Source organism: Podarcis erhardii (assembly GCF_964252035.2).
Source record: "Podarcis erhardii genome assembly, chromosome: 1".
In the NCBI taxonomy this organism is placed as follows: Eukaryota; Metazoa; Chordata; class Lepidosauria; order Squamata; family Lacertidae; genus Podarcis; species Podarcis erhardii.
Genome location: NC_138497.1, coordinates 109219431 through 109244962, shown reverse-complemented (window position 1 = coordinate 109244962; position 25532 = coordinate 109219431). Strand labels below are relative to the sequence as shown.

Genomic DNA, 25532 nt, shown 5'->3' with positions numbered 1-25532 from the left:
TGCCATTACATTCTGAGCTCCTGTCTCTATATCTCTGTGGCTGAAAGTCCTATATGCCTTGCATGTGTTATTAGAGTAGCAAATAGTTCGATTTCATAGGATTTCAAGCAAATACCAGAAGTGCCAGTAAGGGTTGTATTGGGACTGTACCTGCTTGAGGTCTCTTAGCCCTAGTGAGGTCTCGGTTGAAGAATCTATGGCGGAATTCAGGGACTTCCTGCCCCATAGCTCACACTGCTGATCACAGACCTTAAAGATGTGTGACTTACTTTAATGTCTGTTCCACCTTATTCTTCAGATGCAGAGTACCATAAGACACGGGACAGAGGAAGACCTGACAAAACAGCTATTTGTCTTTATTAATGAGCTTTTTAAAAAGAAAAAAGAAAAATGCATTGAAATCTCATGTGATTAACATGAAAAAGGATAGCTAAGATCTGCTTTAATTGTTACCATACAGCCTCCTTATCATCACTGCATCGAAAGTACTGTAAATGGCAAGAACCATTTAAGGCTGAAATGCAGATTGCAGTTACTCATGCATAAATCCAAGTGAATTCAATGTTACTTACACACATGTAATTAATAGCAAATTGCTCCCAAGAAATTAAATTAAAACATTAACATTAAGAACACAGCACCTTCCGCCATGAGTGTTAATGAGAAGAGAAAACTGAAGCCCAAAGTTGGTGAAGTGTATTTGTTAATATAAGCTATGAGATGGAATATAACAGTTCAAATCTCACCTCAGCCATGAATTCATTAGATGGCCTTAGGCAAGCCCAAATTCTCTTGGGCTCAGCCTACCCATCTGCAAAATGGGTATAATAACAATATAGGTCCAGATTACATAACCACTGGATAATATGTCTGCAATGTATTGGACATTGTGTGTGTGTGTGTGTGTGGTGTAATTAAAAGGTAAAGGTACCCCTGCCCGTACGGGCCAGTCTTGGCAGACTCTAGGGCTGTGTGCTCATCTCACTCTAGAGGCCGGGAGCCAGCGCTGTCCACAGACACTTCCGGATCACGTGGCCAGCGTGACAAGCTGCATCTGGCGAGCCAGCACAGCACACAGAAACGCCGTTTACCTTCCCGCTGGTAAGCGGTCCCTATTTATCTACTTGCACCCGGGGGTGCTTTCGAACTGCTAGGTGGGCAGGCGCTGGGACCGAACAATGGGAGTGCACCCCGCCACGGGGATTCGAACCGCTGACCATGCGATCGGCAAGTCCTAGGCACTGAGGTTTTTACTTGGATGCAAAACAATGTAAATTCAGCACACCCATACAGTATTTTCCACAGGGCTGGGATCCACCTGACTTTGATAGAAAGCACTCCTCCTGTCAGTTTTCTCAAAGATTTCTGGAAATGTATCACACACACTAAAATAGGCCTGTCTCCCACATCCTGTGTGTTTTGCTAATATGGGGGTTGCCTTCATCTAGAGTACAGTGGTACCTCGGGTTAAGTACTTAATTCGTTCCGGAGGTCCGTACTTAACCTGAAACTGTTCTTAACCTGAAGCACCACTTTAGCTAATAGGGCCTCCTGCTGCTGCCACGCCGCCGGAGCCTGATTTCTGTTCTTATCCCGAAGCAAAGTTCTTAACCTGAAGCACTATTTCTAGGTTAGCGGAGTGTGTAACCTGAAGCGTATGTAACCTGAAGCATATGTAACCCGAGATATCACTGTATCTGAAATTAACCTTTTGACTATGCTGGATATTCAGCAAAGTTTGAACCCTGTTTCTCACCCCAAATACATACATTTCGCTTTAGCCCCCAGGGGTACAAACTTGAATAAAATATTGGGGGGAGCAAGTAAGCCCTGCCCCACATAATCAATCACAAAATGTGGCACGCACACACACCATTTGAATGACAATGCCTGTCAACTGGGGGGGGCTCAAATATTTTATGGGGGGTGCAAAGGGACATCAGCTCCTAAGAGTTGTCTCCTATATTAGCTCGTATCCTGTAACCTAGAGGTGAAGAACTACACCTGGGAGCCTCTCTACTTAGTGATCTCTATCTGGCCCTTGGGATTCTCCCCAGACCACACTGCTCACTGGTTCTGTTTTACACCAGAAATGCTTTTGCCTGGCTGGAATGTGTCCTTGAAGTCTGATTATGCCTCTTGCTTGACTGATGCGAGGATAGAGAGTGTGTGAGTCTGTGTAGAAACTAGCCTACTGAACAAAGGCAAAATTCTACCTTTATTGCTCCACCCATTTTTGCCTCTGGGACCGCCCACCACTGACAGGTGGCCCCCAGAAGGGAATGTGGGCCTCTAGTTGGAAGAGCTTCTCCTCCCCTTCTGTAATGGTATCTCTTTCTTTCTCCTTATCAAACAGTGAGGGGCCCCACAGCCAAGTTGACTTGGTCATTGCAGAATCTGAAGTATATTTCTTCATGGCAGCCTGTGGAGTGATGGTCAGAGCCATTTCTGTCCCTGCCACATTTGTAGGTCAACAAACAAAAGGAGGCAGTCATCAGTTGAGTGCTACCGAACCAATCTTCTGGGCTGGCTTGGGCTCCCAGGAGATGGAGTTCAAGTTAGTCTCTAATATCTTTGTTATTCATATTTTAAACTTTCCTGGTTAAGAGATTGAAAAACATACACTAAGAATATATATATTTTTAACCACTTCCTATAACTGAAGTAGCGTGTATATGGGTCACTGGAGACTGGGGTCTGTGGCTGCAATACTGTACTCGTTTACCTGGGAGTAAAGGCCCTAGAACTCAGTGGACTTGCTTCTGAGTAAGTACGTATATAATTGCATTTTATAGCATGCTAATTATTAGAACCAGGCTATTCAGCACTTGATCGGTGGACAGCGGAATTGAGACCTGCCTTTACTAGGATTGTGTTAGGAGTGAGGAAATAAAAAAATTGAATTTGCAGCAGTTTAATCAGTGATGGCGCTTTCACACGTGCAAGTCGTAATTTGATGCTCCCGTCTCGGAGCGACGCACGTGCGAACCTGCTCTTAGACTCCTCCAGGCATTGAAGAGTTTTGCTGCTCCGAGAAATGCTCGTTCTGCGATCAGCCTAAAATTTTGCACAGCGTGAAACGACGAAGCGTGGCGTATGCTTTCAGAAATGCCAATCAGCGACTCGCGGGACAGACTCGCCAGACAGACAAGCCTAACATTTCGTCCAGCGCGCTGATTATGCGGAAGGGGCGACTGGCAGAAGTCCTGTCCCTTTGCTCAACGATTCCTACCGCGTACTTTACGTTCTTCTTTAATCCAGGTCATGTGCTGCTGTAGCTGTGGCCAGCTCCTGAGCCTATTTACGGAGTCCCCCCCCCCCCTAAGTTTAATGGGACTTATTCCTAAGCATAGCATTGCCCCACTAGCCCTATTTTGAGGGTGCGAATTATTCCGTGACAATTTTACCCTGAGAGGTGGGAATATCCCGGTGAATATCCCGGTGATCCCACAATGTGCTCCTCTAACTCCCCTTTTCCTGGAAATTAAGGCTGCAAGCATAGCCGCAATCACTTGCGGGTAGGCCCTACGAAATGCAACTGGCCTTTCTTTCGAGGAAACCTACCTCGGCTCGAGCTATAAATCTCCTTCATGTCAGTAATCCTGCACCAGGAGTTGAGTGGAGATGTGATAAGGAGGACCCTGAAAAAGGGTGGATAGGGGTGTTCAAAGGCCTTACACCGCGGGGCCTACTCCCGAGCAAATGTCCATAGGACTGGGGTGCAGGTAATTGTTAATTAATTATTATTAATTAATTAATAGAAATGAGAATTATTAGGAACGAGAGAAGACCTATTTCCGACGCCAGGCTAGAAAAGCATCTATTCAACTTCCTCCAGAGCTAAGACTCTCCTAATTTCAGAGAGCTGGAGGTGTCATGATAATATCTGAATTTCTTCTAACTTAACTGAGGCTTGAGCTTTCTTGCCTCCTCCTCCTCTCTCCCGAACCTTTTTCCTTCTGTGTTATGTTGCTTTAGATTGTGGGCCTTAAGGTCTGTAAATCTCTGCGAGCCTTCTTGGGTAAGGGCTGGGAAGCAAATTCTTTAAGTAAGTGTATAAGCAAACATACTAGGCATCGTTGCCTGTGTCCCGGACCCTGCTCGCTGCAGCTCAGGCTGTGTCATTTGAGTAGCCCAGTGGACCACAAGCCAATAGAGTAATGCCAAACGGTATACCTTCAACCTTCTCTTCCTTCCTTCCTTCCTTCCTTCTTTCTCTCTCTTAACTACATCACTCTCCCCCACACACCCCCAAAAAATACGGCCAATGTCTTTTGTCTATATGCTTTGCTGTTAAAGGCGCAGGAAATGAGCCTCTCGGGGCTCCCATTTTAAATGCAAAGAAAGAGGCCCGTATCGATAACAGGAGCACGACTCAAAGGTCACCCTCGTTCTTCTTCCCTAGATAACTTCGCATCTGATTTACAGATTCTGTGAGGAATCGCATCAGAAGGATCGAGAGAACAGGGCTGGGTAGGAAGCGCATAATCCGTGGCAAGGCTGACGGAAGGGGCGGCGGGGGCAGGGGACAAAAAGGGCTGCTTTAAACAGTGCCAAATATATCTTTCTCTCCCCCACACCAGGCTCCTTGCTACCAGCAGTCACCGCCCCTTCACCGGTAGATGTCAATGGTCTGTCAAACGTAGCCTCCTGCCCCTCCTCTCCAACCCAAGACGCCGACATTCAAGAGCATCACTTCGCCTCTTTCATCGGTGATTCAAAAAGCCTTCCAAAAATATGCGGGTTCTTCTCCAAGACGCACAAAGGCCGGTGTGTGTGTGTGAGCCTTAGACTTGTAAGAGCATTATTCACGTGAAATGAGATCTCCAGGCAGCCCGTCACTACTTGCAGCTGTTTGTTTTGCGAGGGGGCCTTGTCAGTTTCAGGCGGTGTCTCTGCTTTAGTTTATTTTAGTCCTGTTAGGGGGGGTTGAACATCACCCCACCCACGCACCCCCTACCCCGGAACAGTTGGACAATAAATCAAACTGAGCCCGGATTGAGTTCTGTTCAGGCAGTTTTAGGCAAAATCCAAGGGATCTGTTTCTTGCCTCGGAAATCCCGGACACATCTCCGGCTTTGCATTCACCAAGCAGGCATAGCCACGTCTATATATTTTAATACTCATTGGGGCTGGGCATTCGGGATATGAATGGACTAAGTGCAGGAATAAGTAAATTTGAAAACTGCTCATACTCGAGTTGCAAGCCCCTGCACATTTACTAGGGAGGAAGTGCCATTAAAATCTATTTGGGGGGTGGAGGCTTTCAGGTTAATGTGCATAGGATCGCCGCCCTGCACTACAATCCTCTAAGCCACTACCGAGAAATAAGTCCGACTGAGTTCATTTGGACTCATTCCGAGGTGTGTATAGGATTGCAGCCACAGTTGTTATCAGGAAATAACGGATGTGCATAAAAAGCAGTGGAAAATAAAAATAATCCAAGCACTTGACAATTACCAGTGTACAGTTTTGTACACCTGTACAATTAAGGTCACACACAAATCGACAATCTAAACAGAAGTCTATAAACTCTCCTAGCCCAGCTGCTGCTGCCAACTCATTAGGCGTAATTTACTTAACCAGCAATTCTTTCTAGTATGCTGGTGTCTCTTTCAGCCATTCCCCATAAACAGTCTTGCTCTTTTGCTGAAAGCGGAAACGCTGCTTGAACTCGGGGTGAGTTTTTGTTTTCAAAAGGCAGAACCCCCGATTTAGGTTCTGTTTAACAAGAGATTGGATATGAGAGGGCTATACGCCAGTGGACTGATTACATACTCAAAATAATTCTTTTCTGACATAGGGATATTCCACAGATTTACAAAGCTTATTATTGTAACCACTGGATTTTTTTATATACTGTATAAAAAAGTTGGTAGGACCTTTATTGCTGGGAAGATCGCCACCCCCCTGCGTTTATGTTGTTTAATTCTTGCCCATGCCAGTTCCACCTACCTACAGTATCTCCAACCTTCAAGCGCATATGGGAGCTTTACATTGTCCTAGGGCGGAAAAGAGGGAAAGTAAGAAAACCTACAAAGTTGAGGACCGCATCAGGGCAAGGTAAGCTCGCCCATGCAGTGGGCCCTGGGGTTATTATACTGACCAAGTGCCCAGTGAGGCCCTGGATATCCCGTGACCCAACACTTCAGCCCTTTCTATCCGCCTAGTAACAAACCAGAAAGTTAAGAATCGTCCCTTCCCAGATAGAAATTGTCGTGAAGCCTCTAGGATCTGCGGGAACTTGGCAGGATACTTCTCTGGCTTCGAAACGAAAAGGAAGGGGTGGAATTGCTTCTAAAACACAGTGAAACGGGTTACTGGTCTAAAGAGACTGGCGGAGCGGTGCACTAATTTCGCCTAGCTGTTTTAACACCCATTGCGTCTGGCACTGCGCTGTACCGGGTCCTGAAATTCTTCTTAAGGCAAAGAATAGACCCTTTCTGGGCTGTGCAAAGTCGGCAATGCACAAGGGCACAAATTCTGTCCTTGAGAGAGCAGCTGGTTGTCTAAGGTTAATATGTTTGACGCAATGCTTACTCGAAATGCTGGTCTGCGGATCAGTAGTTTGACGCAATGCTTACTCGAAATGCGGATCAGTAGTTTGACGCAATGCTTACTCGAAATGCGGATCAGTAGTTTGACGCAATGCTTACTCGAAATGCTGGTCTGCGGATCAGTACCGGTTTATGAACTTTCCCCCGCTGTCCTTGGCGATTCCACCACAGCTCGGGTTGGCTGGGACGCTCCAGGGACCAAATACAGTAGCGACCCAGGAACACTGGGGTGTGGGAAATTGCCACCACGTCAGATATTTGGAGAAGCACTGGTTTAACCGATGTTAGGTGTATAGGGCATCTCGGGTACCTTCTAATTCAAAGATTCCTGTGATATATACAACCCAACTGAGCAACAACAACAACAACAAAAATCCAACTACCTCCAGCTGAATTGGGGTGAGGAAAGGACACTTGCCCGGGGAAAAGGACAAGCCAGGTGGATCAGCACAACACCCTCTAGGCCTGTGTGTAGCAGGAGGCCAGGGACCCTTTCCAATTGTTGCCCTACAGCTTGCACTGTGATGCATATTTCGCAAGACAGCTGCCATCCTCCCCCGGAAGTTTAGGAGAGCAACATTTCAAGACGAGGGAAATATCAGGTCTGCGTCTCTTTATCTTGCCGCAGCGAAAAGACATCTCCCTCAACCCCATATTATTTGCCTTGGGAAGATTCCGCCTAGCCAGACATTTTGGAGCACTCGCAAAAAGCGGGCAACTCTCTTTCTTTGCCCTCCTCTCCCTGTTCTTATTTGCTGGTCCTTCCTGATCTGAATCCGCCCAACTCCTTGAAATAAACGGCCGCCACCGCCCCCCGTTTATTTATTTTTAAGCACTCTTCTCTGCCCAGAGCACAGAGCTCTTATTCGGAGAAAAGCCAGTTAAGGGCAATTTGCTTTGGATTCAGGTCTATAGCTAAGAAAAAGGAGGAGCAGGAGAACTGATTGCGCCCGCCTTCGAAGCCGCACTCCTTTCATTTTAAAAACAGTAACAAGAAAACAACGAAAAACACCAAGTCTCAGACAAAAATGGATTTCAAGATGCTGTGCAACCATACATTGCAGCAGTTATTTTACTCATTAACAAAGATAAACATTTGTTATATAACAATCATGTACTCATTCTTAAAGGTAAACCTATTCTCTCTTGAAACAAAATAAAAAATAAAAAATTTCCTTCCAGTAGCACCTTAGGAGACCAACTAAGTTTGTTATTAGTATGAGCTTTCGTGTGCATGCACACTTCTTCATATACATGTACACAAAAGCTCATACCAATAACAAACTTAGTTGGTCTCTAAGGTGCTACTGGAAGGAATTTTTTTATTTTGTTTCGATTACGGCAGACCAACACAGCTACCTACCTGTAACTAGAACTATTCTCTCTTGTGTGCCTCCCTCAAGGTATGAATTTCATTTGGGTATTACTCTCCAAACAGCAATTGGCAACACGTTAGGCACATTTGCTGCAACAGGCTACCATATACTACCACAAACACGTCTGATTTGAATCAGAACATCTGTTGCACTAAATAAGTGCATCTTGTTAGTTTGGATTTTTGTTAACAACAACAAATCAGAACCCCAAAGGGTCCTGCTTTTCCTCCTTAAGGCTGCCCGCAATGCCAGCGTCACTAACAAAGGAGGCAGCCACCTCACCACCACTGCCACCTCTTCCAGCGTGTGGCCTGCAATTTGGAGAGCCGGAGTGTTTGAACAAGAGTGAGCCTGGATTCCGACAAGCGCTTCAGACCTGGAAGAACGAGGCGCATTTTATAAAAGCCACTTCCTCTGTGCTTATTGACAAAGTGGAACAAAGGTCACTTACTTCATCGTAAGGGAATACAAGTTAAAGCCTCGTAGTGCTTTTGCGCACCATGAGTCACCTGCTGCAATAGGATTTATTAAGTTCAAGCGATGTGCAATTTAAGAATGCGGTGTGAGAGAGATCCTATCACAAATTGTGCTTAGCCCTTGAGAGATGGCTAGACGACCACAGAATATGTATCAACAATAGCATTTAAGCGAATTGCTGAATATAATTATTGTTAATAATGTAACAACTGCAACGGTATAATTCTAAACAGCTGTGGCGCTCCCTGTTTTCTGTCGCTTCTGGACTGCAGAAAATACTTTCCTGAAATATCTGTGGCGGTTTAGAATACCTGGCCTCTGGTAAATAATACAACACATTTTTAAGCAGGGTGTGGGGAGAGTGTTCCACTGTTCCTCTATTTAAATATGGCCTTTCATTAACAGTAATAACATCCTGCGCTTCGTGACCAACTAGCTATATTAACCATGCAGAGCCGCCTAGTGGCCAGTCGTAGCATCGCTGGAAACTTCCCAGCAGCCGGAGTCTGACTCGCTCGAGGTTCTGTTTACATCTTTGATTATATATATTTCCACAAATGTTAGAGTTTTCTGGTTTATATAAGACGAATAGTTCCTGGGAGTATTCAGGTGGCCTGAAATCTAGGAAACCAGGTAGGTTTGCTAATCGGTGAAGCAGCATGATAGCCTCAAGTTGTTGAGGATATTTATAACTCTCGGAAGGGGATGCGCAATGGAAGGAAGGAGACGGATCCGGGCCTTTTCAGATGCTTTCCGAGTGTGGTTCAAAAATCTGCATAGAAATAAATAGACACACCTTTTGCCTTCTTAGCGCCTTGGGCGGAGAGACTTTTGAGCCAGAGGAGTCGGCCGTGTCTCTAGCATAAGAAAAGGGTGGAAGAAGTCTAAAAGAACGAAACTGCTTCCAACCAGTGGGATATAGAAGGAAAAACCGAGACAGATTGCTCACTAACAACCTTTCCACCACGCTCTCTTATCCAAGCAGCTTTACCCCACCAACAAAAACTGCATCCTGCTGGATGGAGCCAATGGCAACTGAGTTCAATGGCTCCTGGCATTCTATTTAAAGACAAGAAAACAAAACATCCGGCAGCAACATCGGAATCATACTTTCCCCTGATTCATATCAAACCCCACCACTCTTTTCCTAACTGCAGGAAAAAGTACTTGCGCGGCGGGGCAGGAAACCAAGCTATTTGCCCAAGAAGCAGCACGTAAAACTGAGACTGTAGAAGTGAGAAGGACAAAAACAAGTTAATTTTCGATGTCGAAAAAGAGGCCGGAGGTGGAATAGGAAACAACTTGAGGGGAGCAGAGATCGGACGCCTTTACTACACCTTTCCTTGCTCGACTTGCCAAAATTTCCTAAAAGGGCAGCGTGTTGTGTTCAAAGACCGTCTTAACGTTTTGCCAGGTTTTATTATGCTTGTTGTATACACAGACAATACAAACGGGCGAAAAACCAAAACATTTTTTTTCCAGTGGAGTTCGCAACTTGTAGAAATAAGTATTCAAGTGCACAGACATAACAGGAACAAATATTGTTTTTGTTTTCTTTCCTTTTTTGTTTGCTTGTTTTTTTTAAAAAAAATCACAACAATCATTTACAGAAGAGCAAAAAAATATACACACGGTTAAAACCCTGAATTTCTATTTGGGAACTTTTCCCGCCCCTCTGTCGATTGAAATCTAAAGTACATAATTTTGCCTGATGCATATTTCAAGGTTCTTTCCCTTCCCACCCCCATATTTTAAAAAAAGGTATAGATTTCCTACACAAAAATTCGAAGACTGGCTACTCTACATCAACAAGGGTCTTAGGTGGGTGGGTGGGACTCGGTCAGGTATTAAATGCTCGAATTAACAGGATTTTTTCTTTTAAAATAAAAGAAAACCACTCTTAACTGGCACCACCTAGTCTATTATTCCCCAGGAAGGCTGTTTTCAGGTACTTACTTTTCCATTAAAAATATAAATTAAATTAAAATTTTAAAAAAATCCAAACTAAATGCAATTTTAAAATGTACAGCTCACGAAGTCATCTTCACTGGACTACACTATGGGTACCAACAAGTCAGTCGTCTATTATCGGTTGTAGCTTGTTCATTACAAAGATTTACAGCAATAGAAATCAACTGGAGCGGGTTGAGGGGACGACGAGAATGGAGAGAGAGAGGAAGGGAAATTGAATGGCCTCTCTAGGCGAACCAGCAATGGACTCGGGAGGAAGAGCAGGCAGAGGAGGCAGACGGAGAAAAGAATAGTGGTGCATGTAAATATGGATTAAAATCAAGAGGATCAGTGGGATAAGTTTGCAACGAATCCCCCCATTCATTCACTGATCGTCTGCTTGAAAAGTGGGCATTTAGATCGGTCTTAATCTGAGCTAACTTTTCTTGAAGGAGTGCTCACACTTATAAAGCGCTGCCTAAACAAACTAAAATCTTAATAGGGTTTATGTCCAGGCGTTGGATTACGCCGTAGATCCCAAAGATTTCACTGACAGAGTTAAGCACATTCTTAGCCAGTAATCACATGCTTAACTCGCCCCTCCCCGCGCATTAGAATCAACTGGATGTTAAACAGTTGATTTAATTTACAGCACACTCATATCCATCGCTACAAGACAGAAATCCCACCGATTTCAAATAAACATTTGCTCCCGTGTAAGGGTGTGCAAAACAATAGCCTTGAGCTGAATCGTGTTCTTAATCTTTATTTCCAGTACCGTAGTCCTAAACATGCCCAGCAAAAGAAATTCGGGGAGAAGCGCGCTCAAGATTGAAATCCGGAGCTGTTTATAAATGCTGCAATCCTAAACATGCTTATTACGGAGTTAGAATGCTTTGCACTGAAGAGGAATTTGCCGGCTATAATCCTATACATACACACTTGCCCGAAAGTAGGTTTCATTGACCTCCTTGGGACTTATTTCTGGATAGGCACCGTATAAGACTGCACTGCTGCTTTCTAAGGAATAGAGTATAGGCTCTGGCTGCTGTTAGACCCATTGATTTATTAAACGAGGCTTGAAAGCACCTAACAATTGTTTCGAGACTGCACTCACTATGTGAAAGGAAGCCCCATTGATACTTTTGATAATTAGTATTATACATTTGGTGGTGGTTGGCATTGTTGTGATTTGGCCACCTGTGCACATAACGCTTTGCAAACTGCGATCCTAGTGATACAGAATCGGAGAAAACTCTGGAAATCGGTGGGATTTACTAGTCAACCCGTTCATGATCCGAGTGCAACTTCTGCAACAGAGAATAGATGGGTTGTAGGCACACTTTAGATCCATCCATCCACATCCTATGCGTAGTTACACGAAAGGAAATATCGCTAAATTCAATGGGTCTTACTTCCAAGTAAGTGCACATAGGATCGTGAACTAAAGAGCCCCATTGATTTCAATTAGAGGGATTTAAGCGAATTATTCTTTGCAGCCTATGCACCTCCATAAAGGGGGGGGGAGTGAAATTTACACCCGAGTAAGTATAACTAGGATTGCGCTGTAAACGTGACTAGATCGCTCCCAAAGAAGTTATTATGCATCTCCCACCAATATTGCAGTCCTATAAATTCGATAGGGCTCCACTGCAAATTCACAGTAGGCTCTGCTTCTAAATAAGCATACGGTCGATCGTCACATAACTTCTCAGCTGCGAAATTGTAGCAATTAGCCACGTATACTTGAATTCAAATTCCCCTAAAATGGTAGTGCATGCAAAATTACACACTACACTCCCCCCTTCATCTCCCTGAGAATGTGCGAAATATTCGCTTAACGATCTCATACGGGGCGTTAAAAGTGTTTAAGTTTAGTATGGATCATGCGCAAAGGACTCAATTTCTTAACCCCTTTGAGACTAAGGTGCCAATTAAACCACCAATCCACAATCCAGAAAGACGGAGGTAAGTGGAATTCACACACCATTCTTATGCAAGTGTAATAGGCGCCGAGTCCTTTCCTTTTCTGCGAAACTTACTTCCACAGAAGTGTTATCTGAATTTCTGGATCCATTCATATTAACTTTAATTACTGCCTAGTTGTGTTCATTTCATTGTTGTAGTTTAATTCCCTTAACACTGTTTTGGGAATCCGCTTCCAGCTCACATTAGAAAAGAGGAAGATGCCTTTTTAATATTTAAAAATCAATTTGTCAGGATATTAAATACAGGCAAGTATGCGCATATTTATGTCTCAACTAAGGACAAGAAGTTTCCCACTAAATCCACTAACATCCTTCTAGAAAGTTTTGAGTCCCTTTTCTTTTTCTTTCACAGTGAGAGAGCGCGAAATAACGTTACGAAATAGGCTAAACTGGTGGGCTTAGTCTGCAGACTCAAAACCATCGGCAAGTCTGTGTTTTCAGCCGCGTTTGCCGAGTAAAGTACCAGGACCCTTAGTAAGGACGCTTAGGATTGCAGCCTTAAAAGCATTAAATTTGGATAAGCAACTGGAGGGCGCTGTGCGAACCCTAACAGAAATTAGCTTTCATGGCGCTGAAAAGGTCCCATTGTGCTCCGCAGAATAACTGTTACCTGGGCGGGTTGGTATCCAAACCACTGCCAGGGCGATCCTAACTCAGGATGCAGACCAGTTCGCAGTCACTTGGGAGTAAGCCAAATGAGAACAGTGTACTGACTTCCGAACAAAATAGTCCTAGGCTTGAGCGGCGAGGAAGGCGTTTCCTCCCAAACAAAGCTGTATGCCTAGGACTGCAGTTTTAGGATGAAGGTTAGGATCCGCACTCTCAGCCTTTAACCATCTTAACCAACTGCAAGGACCAGTTGAGATGGCTAAACGGGGTCACGATTCTCGTTGCCTTGATCCGAATGAGTTACCCCTTAAGTGGAGTGACTTAATACGGGTCAAGGAAACGTCTGACTTCTCCCTGCAGGAGTTTGGGGACCTGGGTACAAACAACATGGGGGGGAGGAGATGGGGAGCGTTCCCTATGTTCCCTTTGCTTTTTCCAGGGGCGAAGCGATTAAAAACACCACTTCAGATGGGAAAGAGAGATGGAGAGAGAGAAACAACGATTTCTCGTCGCGGGTGCCGATCCACCCCCCCAATGCGAAGCTAAAGTGGGTTCCGTGCGCCGACATGCCGCTCGCGCCCTAACGCGCGTGCGTGAGTGAGAAAAAGCGGAAGGGGAGCGAAAGAGAGGGTGCTTTGACTGCGCGTGCGCAGGTTCCCGGAGAAAGAGAGGCGCTCGAGTGACGCGCCTAACTAAGCGCCCAGCCTCTCGCGCAAGCGCCGAAGCTTGGCGGGAAGGAATTGGCGGGAAGGGAGAACCGTTGAGGGGAGGGGGAGGGGTATGTATGTGTGGTGAGGGGTGGGGGGGGGTAAAGGGCCGCCTCTCTAGCTGTGCGAGTAGAAGCCGTAGTAGCCGATGTCCTTGGCGCAGGTCTTGTCGCAGTCCCTGGGCGCCAGGGCGGGCTCGCTCTTGAGCGGCGAGGAGCTCTCGGAGGCCGGCGTGCCCGCCGGGGAGAGCCGCCGGCGTTTGGCCTGCTCGTAAATCCCAGAGTCGGTCGAGTCGATGGACTTGATGGACGACGGCGTCTCGATCCAGCTCGAGTCGGACAAGTCCTTCGGGGGCTTCGAGTCCTCGGGGGGCTGCCCGGCCGAGGGGGGAGGCGGCGGAGGCGCCACCAAGGGGGAGCGCTCGGGGGGAGCCAGGCTGTCAGGCTCCTCGCCGCCGCCGCCGCCGGCCCCTGTGGGCAAATAGGGGTTGCCCCCCGCGCGGGAGCTGCTCCCTCCGCCTCCGCCGCCGTTGGGCCAGCACGACAAGGCCTTGGCGCAATACTGAGGCGGGCTGCGCGCTCCCCAGCCCGACGGGTCCGGGTAGTAGCTGAGGGGCCGCGCGGTGCAGCCGGCGGCCTGCAGCGGGAGCGCCTTGACTCCGGCCGCCGCGTAGGACAACAGGGTGGCGGCGTTTCCCGCCAAATCGCCCGCCGGGTCGTAGGCCGAGGCTGCCGCTGCGGCGGCGAAGTCCAGCCTGTTGTTGGCGGGCGTGACGAACCAACGCTGAGGGGAGGGAGCGCCGGGCTCCTCGGCTTGCTGAGGGGACAGCAGCCCGTTGGGGTGAGGCACCCCCCGCTCCGGAACCGGCCCTCCGGGGCCCACGCCGGCTCCCGCGCCGGCCCCCGGGTGGTGGTGGTGGTGGTGGTGGAAGCCGCGGGACTTGGCGTAGTTGCTGACGAACTGGTCCTGCAGGAAAGAGCCGGCCGCCGCGGCCGCCATGGCGTAGCGGGCGCCCGGCACGATCTGCGAGCGAGGGGAGTCGTTGGGCGACGGGGTCAGGCGGTCCATGTCGCAGCCCGTGTAGATCCTGAGGGGAAGGGGAGAGCGGGAAGGAGGAAGGGCGACATGTGGGTGACTGGTCAGTCGGCGGGAGAGAGGACGCAGAGCAACGTGGCCGCCCTTTAACCGCCGCCCTCCCCCCAAAAACAACGTCAATAGAGCCGCTTCGGGGCTCAAATCCTTGCTCAATTCACTGGGCGTCACTGTCGTCAGGGGTATCAACTTGAATAAAATATTGAGGACCCTGCATAATCCATCATGGGAACATGGTGCATGCACAGCATTTGAATGGCAAAGCTCATCAACTTTGGGGAAGTGGCCCCCTCAAATATTTTTTTTGGGGGGGTGAAGACCCCTCAGCTCCTAGGAGTTGGCTCCTATGCCTGTCGTGGCACCTCTGGCCTACCTCACGGGGTTGTGGTGGTTAAAGGGGGGGGGGCATTTGCAGGCCTCTCTGAAGTCTTAATGATCAGCATTGTATGCATGACTAGTGTTCAACCTATGGGATTCTAGTGTCCCTCCTGTAGTTAGGGAGGTAGCAGCCCTTCAGGTGCTCCAAGACTCCCAATTCCTATCAGACCCAGCCAGCATGGCCATTGGTCAGCACTGATGAAAATTGGGGGGGGGGGGTTCACAGGTTTCTAATCCCTGGATTAAGTTAATCTCGTAAATCAAGTCGTCAAGGCATCTGAGCATGCGTCAAGTTTCTCTGCAGCCGCACCCCCACCACGCACATAAAGGAGAAGAGCAGCAAGGTGACAACCTGACTTCCCAGGCGGGCTTTGTGCTAGGGTTGCCACTCTCCTCCCTTTTAACAAGGGGAGGACAATCAACCTCTGTCCCACAGCAGTAAATGGAGGGGGGTAACGCTCATTTCTCCTCATCTGGCTTAAAAAGAAAAAATATATATGTGGGACTGCAGCTCAGGAGCTTTCTTAAGTTATAAAAAGTCAAACACCAGACTCTGCTCTAAAATGAAGAATTCGGGCCAGTTAAGAACCGTTGGGTTCCAAAAACGGTTGGGTTCCAATGGACAGATCTTGGAATGATTGGGTCCCCACTCCCCAAATTTCCTGTAAATGATTGTTGGGCTGGAGATAATAGGAGGGTCTTGGGAAGGATGGGGGAGTTCACCGCTATAATTCCTAGGGCAGCCTTCCTCAGCCTAGGGCTGATGAGAGTTGTAGTCCAAAGCATCTGGAAGTGGCTGTCCTACGCAGATAAGGACCACAAATAAGGGAGAATAAGACTGCAATATCTTCAGGACCTTGGATAAGGGCCTCTCTAGAGACTCTTGTCTCTAGACTCTTGACAAGTCTAAGGCTCTGAGCGAGGTATCGGCAGAACAAAATATGTGTCCTTGGGAATCAAGGAGACCAGAGATTAAATCTCAGGAGATATCCAGGGGCAGTAGTTCTATAACCATTGGCTTGGGGTAGAGGTAGATTCTTGGGAGGTCCAGGAGATTATAGTAAGGAGGCATCGACTACACGAACTCTAAGAAAGCACCTGGTTTTCTATTCTATTATAGTCATAATACAGAGGATCCATGAAATGAACAATCCAAAAACCTTTGATTCGAGAACCTGAAGCTGCAATCCTAAACATGGGTAGTGGAGAAACAAGTCCCCATTGAGATTTAGTTCTGAGGATTGCAGTAAGCAACAGCTGGACAGAGGAGCCCAGGAAGAGTCAGTGCTGAAAACTGCAGGGTCAGAAGGGACTAGATAAATGACGTGACCAGATTACTCTTAAGGGGGGGTGGGCTGCTTACTCCAGATAATCACAATTCTCATTCGAAAGAGCTACGAGCTTCAAATCACGATGGGAATTTTTTTTTAACTGCAAAACACAATTTTATACAGTGCAAGGAATCTCCCTTTCCAGAAAACGGTATTTCAGGACGTCCCTGCAACTTCACTGGATCCAGCAACTTCACTGGACAGTCAAATGTATGGGAGAGGGGATCCAGTGGGGTTATTTAGCGGAGAGAAACTAGCACAAGGGAAGTCTACATTTCTGCCCCTTGGATCCAAGAAACTAAACAAAACCCAAGGGGCCCAGAACCCTTAAAATAACCTGGAACCACCCCACGAAAAGGCAGCATTCCTAACCCCTTAAATCAACGGAGCCCCGTGGATAAGGAGAAGCCTAGAGCTTCAGACAAGGCAGCGCACCTGGAGATCCAGAGAGGAAGAGGATCGCTGCCTGGCTTGGAGCCCAGAATCCAATCAACTGAGTCCTCGTCTGCTTGATAACTAACCCAGACAAGGAAACATTGGATTACGTCAGATTCACTAAAGTACACGTACGACTTTTGTTTTAAAAGGCGTCCTTTTTAAAAGAGGGCGGGTGGGGTGGGGAGAACTAGACTGGGCTTTTTTTTTTCCCTGGCCAGATTTATTTATTACCATAAAAAGGAAGCCAACAGCGTGCAAAAGGTTAAGACTGGTTTTTCATTTTATTTTAAACAAGGCACCCCACCCGTCCTGCAAGAATAAGCCTGCCAGTGGGGTAAATCGACGCAGGCCCAAATACACGCAACAGGTACTCCGGGGCCATTTGTAGCAAACAGCAGGCGAGGCAGCCTCTGAGCGGTTCCCTGAATAGGCTGCTTAACGAGCTAAGCGCCAGCGGCTGTGCGAGCAGAGACCAGCCAGGCGGCGTTCAATTGCAACCGCTCCGATCATCTGAGGGGGCAGGCACACGATCACACCCTTTTATTCTCTTCCCGAGGTTGCTAATAAGAAACGGTGGATCGCCGCGCAACGGAAAACTAGGAGATCTATAGCGCGGGAAGCCAGCAAGAACCGAGTTCCGCGCGCTGCTGTAGCGCCTGTATGATGGCTTTGTGCACGACTCTGTCGCCGTAATTGAGGGAAGGGCCCGCACTGATTAACTCTTGCTAACTTGCCACCTGTTTCTTTGGATGACCTTGCGGTCGAGGCTGTTTACATTACGCATAGATTTAAATCTCTAGGAACTTTCGAAATAAATCCTGCATTGTAAGCTGGAGGAGAGGAGAGAGCGGGGTGGTTGGAGCGTGTTAAGGAATAGTTGTCCTCTGCCGCTGCGGGAAATTGCTATTGCGCGCCTGGAGAAAGGGGAAATAAAGCCTTTAGTGGCAAATACTCTTCACCATATGTAGGGAACTGTTTGTACATTCTAGGTCAGATTTGGGCTTTAGGGAACTTCCTGTTCCGCCCAGAAAGGAGCGGTGCCGCATCTGTTTTCAACAAATTTCAGTACCTTGGAGAGTGACTTCAGTGTTGCTTGCCCTGTGCTAGCTCCCCCATTGACTTGACCCATCCGGATTTGCACTCCCTCTTGGAAGCTGTTTGTGGATTGCGAGCTAAAAAGGTTGCTTCTAAATCGCCACTGAAGCAGGACGAAGAAGCCGAGGAAAGGGTCCCTTCAGGCCCCAGGCAAGGCACATTTCTGCAGCACATGTCTGGAAGGCTAGGTAAACCTTTCCAAAATCCAGGCCCAAGGAACACAGGCAGGGTCAGCATACTTTTTTCCTCTACAGCCCTGAGGACCTCGGGGCCACCTGGTGACTAGCCTCCATCAGCCTGCCATCCTCTGCACGTTTACCTGGGAGAAACCCCACTGCGCACAGCGGGAATTACTCCCGAGTAACACGCACGCGCGCACACATGGGGCTGCACTGCTGGTCTTATGGGGTCCTCTTGGGTCTCCAGCATCAGCCCCAGACGGCCTTCTCCCAGCACAGATGGTGCTTTTCCTTTCCCAAAGGTCTAATGGCAATGGCAGCCCCTCTCGCAACATTGCCCCCTTTACCAACACCAGTCCACAGATCTGCGTGTGGTTGGTGTCTTCCCGACAGAGGAGGAAGGTCGAGGATGAGTCAGGATCTTGAGGAAGGGGGGTGCTGTTTTTGGAGAGGGGGGGAGGGGGTCACAGGAGGCAGCAAAGAGTCAGGTTGTTTCTAAAATCGATTTCGCTGATGCGAAGCCTAGAGGTGAAATCAGGGCGCCTGGGAAATCACCGACAGCTTTACGAAAAGTCTAAAAAAGCACATCTCACAATTTGAGGCAAAACTGGGGATAATTGGTGGCTCTAGGAAGAGACACAAGCAAACATCAGCCGAAGGTCTTCTCCCGGGGGCAGCCTTTGTCCCTATGGGAACAAGCGAACTCTAAAGCTATTCTTCAGGGCCGCCAGCTGAGAAATTCTGGATAACTCGAAAACCTGGCTAAGCGCATCACCTATTTTGTAGCCATTTCTTCTATCGCTTTTGTTACCACTCCTTTTCTTTTGACTTGTAGTTAGGTGGGGGTGGGGGGAGTAGGGACCGTCTTGCTTGGCAAACTTCTGATTCGATAAAATTCTAGTACTGGGTCTGCCGAACTTTCCTTATCCTCTCCTTTTGTTTGGAAATGAATACGTCGCACACCTGATCAATTTGTCTGTACAAGGGGCACTCCGCTATCAGCCAAATCTCAAAGCAATGACTACAGTCAGCTGTTTTAGACAGCAAAATCCAAGGAGTGTCAGAGGATGGGGGTGTTGTTTTAAAGACAGGTGATAACTTTTCGGGTTTTAAAAGCGCGCCTGCAAGCGCGTTTACTTCGATTCTAAGTAAGTCCCATTTGATTGACTTATTCTCTAGAAAGGAAGCTTGCGATCACTGCATTTGGCTGAAGTCAGACTTTAGGATCACGCAGAGCCGGTGAATTCCCTAAGATCTCCGGGCCCCCTCTCGTGATCTCCTTTGCCTAACCTGCTTCACAAGGTTGTTGTGCGACTGGAGGAAGAGCGGGATACGAAGGTAGTTAGGTCAATATTTATTTCTAACACAAAGCACTCGGGGTCGTTTAAAGGGCCATTTCTTCGCACAAGTAACCTGTCCCTTCTTTCACAAGTCTTGTGTCAATAGGCACAGCGCACCCTCCTGCGAGTAAACCCACAGAACTGAAGTCACGCCTCCCAAAGTGCAACTGTTACAATTGGGAATCGGGTAAGCAAAGGAGATGAGCCTGCACTCCCTACTCCTCTCCTCCCCCCCCCCCGCTTCGTCATGCACCAAAATATGAGCTGGACGACCAAACTGCGTGTGCCCACCTGCGCGCACTTCTGGGAGCATCATTCGCACGACCTACTCTGCCAGCGCCTGCTAGGGGTGCGGAAGACTCCCAAAGTCCTAGTTATGCAGCAGCCTCGCCAAAGGGGGGTGGGGAGAGAAACAGAGTGGATTCCAGGAGCCCAGGGTTAGTTCCTCTTTGGGGAAGCCGGAAAAAGGCAACGAACATTTAACGGAGCCGTTCTTTTCAAGGGAGGTGAAGAAGGCTACCCCGATCTAAACATTTTCCTACTACTAGCCAGCAGAGAATAAAAAGACTCAAGTCCACAGTTGACTTACGTGTCATAGTTATCTCGGAAGCCTTTTGCAAAAGGGTTGTGATCTATTTTCAGCTGTGTGATCTGTGGAGGGGAGGGAAAGCAAGAGTCAGAGGTGCTTTCTTGGATAGTTAAACTAAAACCCACCCAACATCACCATAAAATAAATACCCACCCAACATCACCATAAAATAAATACCCACCCAACATCACCATCCAATAAAATAAAACCCACCCAACATCACCATCATTTAAAGCGGGGATTCTGTTGTTTCATTTTGGGATTGCCACCCTAACAGGAACGGGAATAATAGTCATAGCAATAATATAGTATCAGCAGCACTAAAGAACACGCCAACCCGCGTACATATCCTCCCACCGATGATTTCATTACCCTGAGGGGCTAAAATGTTCTAAATCAACTTTCAAATGCAGTTATTTTTGCAACTCAGTCTAGAAACGCTACACTTCCCTTTTTTTTTCAACCGGTGTGATCCAGCAGTTCAAATGACTTATCTTCGCGCGCGGATTGGGGCTCCCTCACTTCAGCAAGTGCCCCGCTGAACTCAGGGGGACCGACTTCCCAGTAAACTCGGCTCAGGATCGGGCTGCAAAGGCAGCTCACTTCGAGCCACGTGCTTTATTTACAGCGCCAGGACCCAACAGACTGGCACGAGATGTAGATGAAAACAAAAACCCGAGCCATTCAAGCAGAGCCGGTGGACGCGCGAACAGCGGCCTCCTAGCCGCGTCTACTCAGAAGCAAGTTCCATTGAGTACAATGGGGCTTCATCCCAAGGAAGTGGGGGTTGGACTGCAGCCTAATGAAAGCTGTTTACTAAAGCGCCCCAGCAACACGACACCTACCGCTTTCTCTTACGCATACAGACACGGGCAAAGCCAGTTCAAATGTGTGTTTGTGTCTTAAAACTGTACATACAAGAATTGTCATAATACTTATCAAGTGGCCAATGCAGGGAGACAAACGCTGAAAGCTGTTTTTAGTCTCTTAAAGCTGATATTTCCAGTTACAGATAGGTAGCCGTGTTGGTCTGCCATAGTCAAAACAAAACAAATTCCTTCCAGTAGCACCTTAAAGACCAACTAAGTCAGTTCTTGGTATGAGCTTTCGTGTATCTGAAGAAGTGTGCATGCACACGAAAGCTCATACCAAGAACTGACTTAGTTGGTCTTTAAGGTGCTACTGGAAGGAATTTGTTTTGTTAAAGCTGATATTTGTTTGTTTGTTTGTTTGTTTGTTTGTTTGTTTTACTTCCTTGGAACATCTAATTATTCTCCCTACTTTGGGACGAGGGAAGATTTTTAGCGTTTCAAAATAATATATATATTTGAAAATCGCGGAACTGGCTGCCCTGCGAACCTCCGAGTTCCCTGTTTTCCTGCCAACCCCTCCCCGCCGCGGGCCTCTGTCCCGAATTCAGAGCGGGATTCGGAGCGAACAGACAAAAAGCTCTTTACATCGGTGTTCTGGTAGGCGGTGACAGCGATAAACTGTGTCTCCGGAAAGGTGAAGGTTTGCACCCTGCCGGGCTGGCTGGTGTCCTCCGTGCCGTCCTCGTTCACCTCCACCACGTGCAAGCGGGGCTGGTACTTGTGGAGGGATTGCAAGACCACCATCTGCGGGCAGAGAGAAAGGGTGGGTTGGAGCGGGTGGGTGCGGGAGACAAGAGCCCAGGCTTGACCGCGGTTGTTTTTAAGGGAAATAAGAGGAACAAGAAAAGGGAAGCAAGATCCACCGGGGATCGATAGCCTTCTTGCAGCGTCTGGGACCCAGCAGTGTAGGAGCAAGCTTTGATCCGAAATCTTTCTTTCCCGCTCACCCCCCCCCCCTCAATCGCACTAGTAATTTCGCGCACCTACCCAGCTAACCTTCGGAGATCCACCGCGGATTCCTTCGCTTTTCCCAATACCCCTCTTTGTTCTCCCTGATCCCGCCTATTTGCCTTTTCCTTTCCCTCGCGGTGGCTCGGTGGATCCGCTCAGTTCTTTTGAAACTGAAACCAGATCAGCTTACTCGGCTTCTGTTACAAAAGCGGGGAAATTGGGCGAAGGTACGGGGTTGCTATGATCTGCCGCCCTTAGGGTGTGGGTGAGGTGGCTCAACTGGAAAGCGAATGAAGGTGGTGGCGGAGATCCCTTAGGATCCACAAGCGAGAAGTCGATCGGGTTCTAATGCAGTCCCAAGTCAGAGCTGCAGATCGGCATGGGGCGAGGTTGCAAAGGGATAAAAGAAATCAAAGTCCCTCTTTCCTCCTCCTCCTCCTCCTTTTCTCTGGCTCTCAGGCGCAACAACTGACCTGCCCGTTGTTGTTCGAGGCGCCTTTATTGTTAGTCAATTTCAGCTTCCCGAAGGAGATTTCCTGGCGCATCCAGTGGGCTCCTGTGTTGGGGGAGTCTGGGTGCATATAAACTCGATTTCCTGAAGGCAGGCAGAAGGGACACGTTTGAAAACAAAACAACAAGAGAGAGAGACCACTTTGGAAAGCAAGACACGAGGTGCGCCTCTTTCCTGCGCCCCCTCCCCAAGCCCTTCACAGATGGCTCCATTCAATTCCCCAGTGGAAATTGACAGCGCTCAGGAGCCGCGGCGACTTCCCTTCGCTTCATCTTTATTTGATTTTAAAAATCTCAACGCGGGGAAGGATTAAAATAGCCATTCTACACACACACACACACACACACACACACACACACACACGCACGAGAGAATAAATCCACTCTGTCTTTCCTCACCAGGCTTTCCAGATCCCCCACCCCACCCGCCCTCCTTGGCGTCGCTTCCTCGGTCTAAGGCAGTCCAGCCAGGCTCCAATTAAGCCTTCTCACCTAAGCGACGTGCGCGCGTGTGGATGCGGAGAGGGAGAAGAGAGAGACGGGGGGAGCGAACGTGTTAATTGGGGAAGGACTCGCCTTGTACATTGGTGTCCGCTTTGCCGCAAGGCACCCATTTGCCGCCTTGAAATCTCCAGTGGTTTGGATCGGCCAGGATGACATCCACAAAAATATTGTAGTGAGCCGTGGGATCCAGACCAGATATGTTAAAACTTAAGAAAGGGAACATTCGCCTGTTTGGAAGAGGGGGAGGAAAGAGATTTCACATGGAGGAAAAATAATCACAATAACAATATTTTTAAAATACATTTGGATGCCCTAGCACGCACACCTCTCACTAGATTTCTTCCAAGCCAGCGTCGATCTTGCTCTCCGCTTTAGGGAGTTGCAGACTGTAGTTTCCTTATAGTAGCTAAACGGACCTCATCGGACCGGGACGGAACCTCAGTTTTGAATGAGCACATTTGCCATCTTTTCTCTCTCCCTCTCGGATCCTGCGCCCAAGGCAATAACAGCTTTCTGCGTATTTCTCCTTAAGCCACAAGGCTAAAGCGCACGCTTCCAAGTAAAGCCGGCTGAAATGGACGAGACCTCCTTCCGAGGAAACAGGGTTGCCACCAGGCAGTCAGACTCTGGTCCGAACCGCGATGGCTTGAATAAATAGTCGCTACCCTTGTTTCGAAATAGATTTGCTCGGAAACAAATCCCGGTGATTTCAGTGGAGCTTACTTTCAGGCCGTGCTGTTTCTGATCCGGACGGAGCGCGGGGAAAATATGCAACCGGTCGAGCGCGTTCCCGGTTGCAAAATGTCCTGCTCCTGTCCTAAACTGCTGGCCACCGGGCTCCCGGGCTCCCTAAGGCAGAAGCCGCTCTTTGGCACAAGCCGCTTCTCAGGTCGCCAGAGGAAAGCGAGGAAACGAGCGGCAGCGGAGCGCAGCGCCCGCTAAAAAATGAAGTAGAATGAAGACTCACATAATAATGATGATGATGATAATAATAGAAGATTTTTGTAGCGAGGGAGAAAACAATTGAGGTCTGCACGATAAAAGGTGCGCACTAAAATAAGAAGCGCCCCGAAGGTAAAAAAAAAAAAAAAGAAAGAAAGAAAGAAGGAGGTCACTTCTTTTTTGTTTTTTTGTTTTCGGCCTTAAAAAGATAAAAAGAAAAAGCTGCCGGTGTGAACTCCTCGACGAATTCCTGGTATTCGGTGCGTCGTCCAAAAGGAAAGAAAAACGGAGAAGGCGTGTGCGTAAAGAAGAACAAGAAAAGTTTTGAGCAAACCTCAAAGAAGGAAGGAAAGTCGGTTGGAGCTAAGGAAGCTCTTCCAGCGGAAAGGTTCTTGGAGTTCGAAGGGGTTGTTTTGGTTTTTGCCTTTGCGTCTTTTATTCCACCTTCCACCCTCCCCGCCGCCTTTGCCTTGCGCCTCGCTGGTATTTCTTTCCCACCCTCGCCACCCCATCCCGCCGCTCCCGCTCTCCTCCGGGCGCCGCCGCTTACCTGCCTTGCTTGGTTATGATCATCTCGGTCTGGTGCCGGTGGAACTTCAGCCAGAGCGGCCTGTTGCATAGGTAGACCTGCGCCTTTCCCGGGACAAGCCCGGCTTGCGCCGAGGGGAACTGATAGAAGGGAGAGCCCTGGTACGAGGGGCCGTACTGCTGAGGGTAAGGGTAGCCGGCGGCCGGGTAGCCCTGCGGGGCCGAGTTGGACAGCAGGCTGTTGTAGGCTCCGTTGGCGATGACCGGGTGGTGCGCCATGTATCGGCTGGGGCTGGCGATGGAGAAGGCGGCCGCGTGCGGGTTGTGCTGGCCCGGGTAGGGGAACATGCTGGCGGCCGTCGGGGGAGCCGACGCGGCGGCCGGAGGCGCGCTGGACGCGGCTGCGGCCGCGGGCGACGAGAGCAGGTAGCGATCGGCCGCGGCCGCCGCTGCCGCCGCTGCTGCTGCTGCTGCCGCTGCCGCAGCCGCGGCCGCTCCATCGAAGGAGGGGCGCAACTGCTCCGCGGCGCCGCCGCCGTCCAAGACGACGGGCGAGAGTTTGGCGCGCTGCTGCTGCTGCTGCGGAGGCTGAGGCTGCTGTGGCGGTGGCTGCTGTTGCGCGTCCCCTGGCGGGTCTTTGGAGTCAGAGAAATTGTCTGCCTCGGCCTGATTCGTCATCCCCCCCCTGGCGAGTTTTTTCAGAGGTGAACTCCTCTCCAGGTTGTCAGCGCTCGACGACAGGATGGCGGCGGCGGCGGCGGGATGGTGGTGGTGCGGATGGTGATGGTGCGGATGCTCGTGCAAGGCAAGCTCGGATCCGCCCGACGCGTAAGCGCCGCCGCCGCCGCTCACATGGAGAAATTTCTTGGAGAGCATCATCGACGGAGGCGACAGACAATGCTCCAGCTGCATCGCTCCAGACCCAGCCCGCGCTCTCGATTTGCCTGCCCGCCTCCCCCCCCCCAAAAAAAAGCAAGCCCTGGCGGTGGTGCTTGGGTTTTTTCTTTGCTTTCTTAAGGCCACCACCGCCGGGCCCTCATCCTGGGGTCCCTCCTCGGCGAGGTATCCAGAGACGCTTCTCCCACCACCCAAGGCTGGTCCCAAACTGAAGCCACGATT

At 48.8% G+C, this 25532-nt stretch overlaps 1 protein-coding gene across 2 annotated transcripts; it reads right to left on the bottom strand.

Moving 5' to 3' along the window:
- Positions 1 to 9809: 9809 nt before the first annotated feature.
- Positions 9810 to 25526, bottom strand: TBR1 (T-box brain transcription factor 1). Of its 2 annotated transcripts, XM_081871561.1 has the most exons (7): positions 24436 to 24802; positions 23016 to 23170; positions 22403 to 22524; positions 21564 to 21722; positions 20107 to 20168; positions 16901 to 16981; positions 9810 to 14751 (listed from the first exon to the last, which is right to left on the bottom strand). In XM_081871561.1, the coding sequence occupies exons 1-7, from the start codon at positions 24759 to 24761 to the stop codon at positions 13782 to 13784; spliced, it is 1875 nt and encodes a 624-aa protein (XP_081727687.1). In that variant the 5' UTR covers positions 24762 to 24802; the 3' UTR covers positions 9810 to 13781. The 2 variants fall into 2 exon arrangements, with proteins under 2 accessions (XP_081727687.1, XP_081727686.1); XM_081871560.1 differs by lacking the exon at positions 16901 to 16981 and having other exon boundaries at positions 24436 to 25526.
- Positions 25527 to 25532: the final 6 nt, after the last annotated feature.

What these genes read in the sequence shown, in the direction of transcription:
- TBR1 (XM_081871560.1), bottom strand. Translation starts at nt 25,325, where the DNA reads ATGCAGCTGGAGCATTGTCTGTCGCCTCCGTCGATGATGCTCTCCAAG. An exon ending in CCGCCTACCAGAACACCGAT is followed by an intron (nt 20,169 to 21,563) that starts GTAAAGAGCTTT and finishes TCCCCTCCACAG; the next exon opens with ATCACACAGCTGAAAATAGA. An exon ending in TTCCGAGATAACTATGACAC is followed by an intron (nt 14,752 to 20,106) that starts GTAAGTCAACTG and finishes CCTTCCCCTCAG; the next exon opens with GATCTACACGGGCTGCGACA.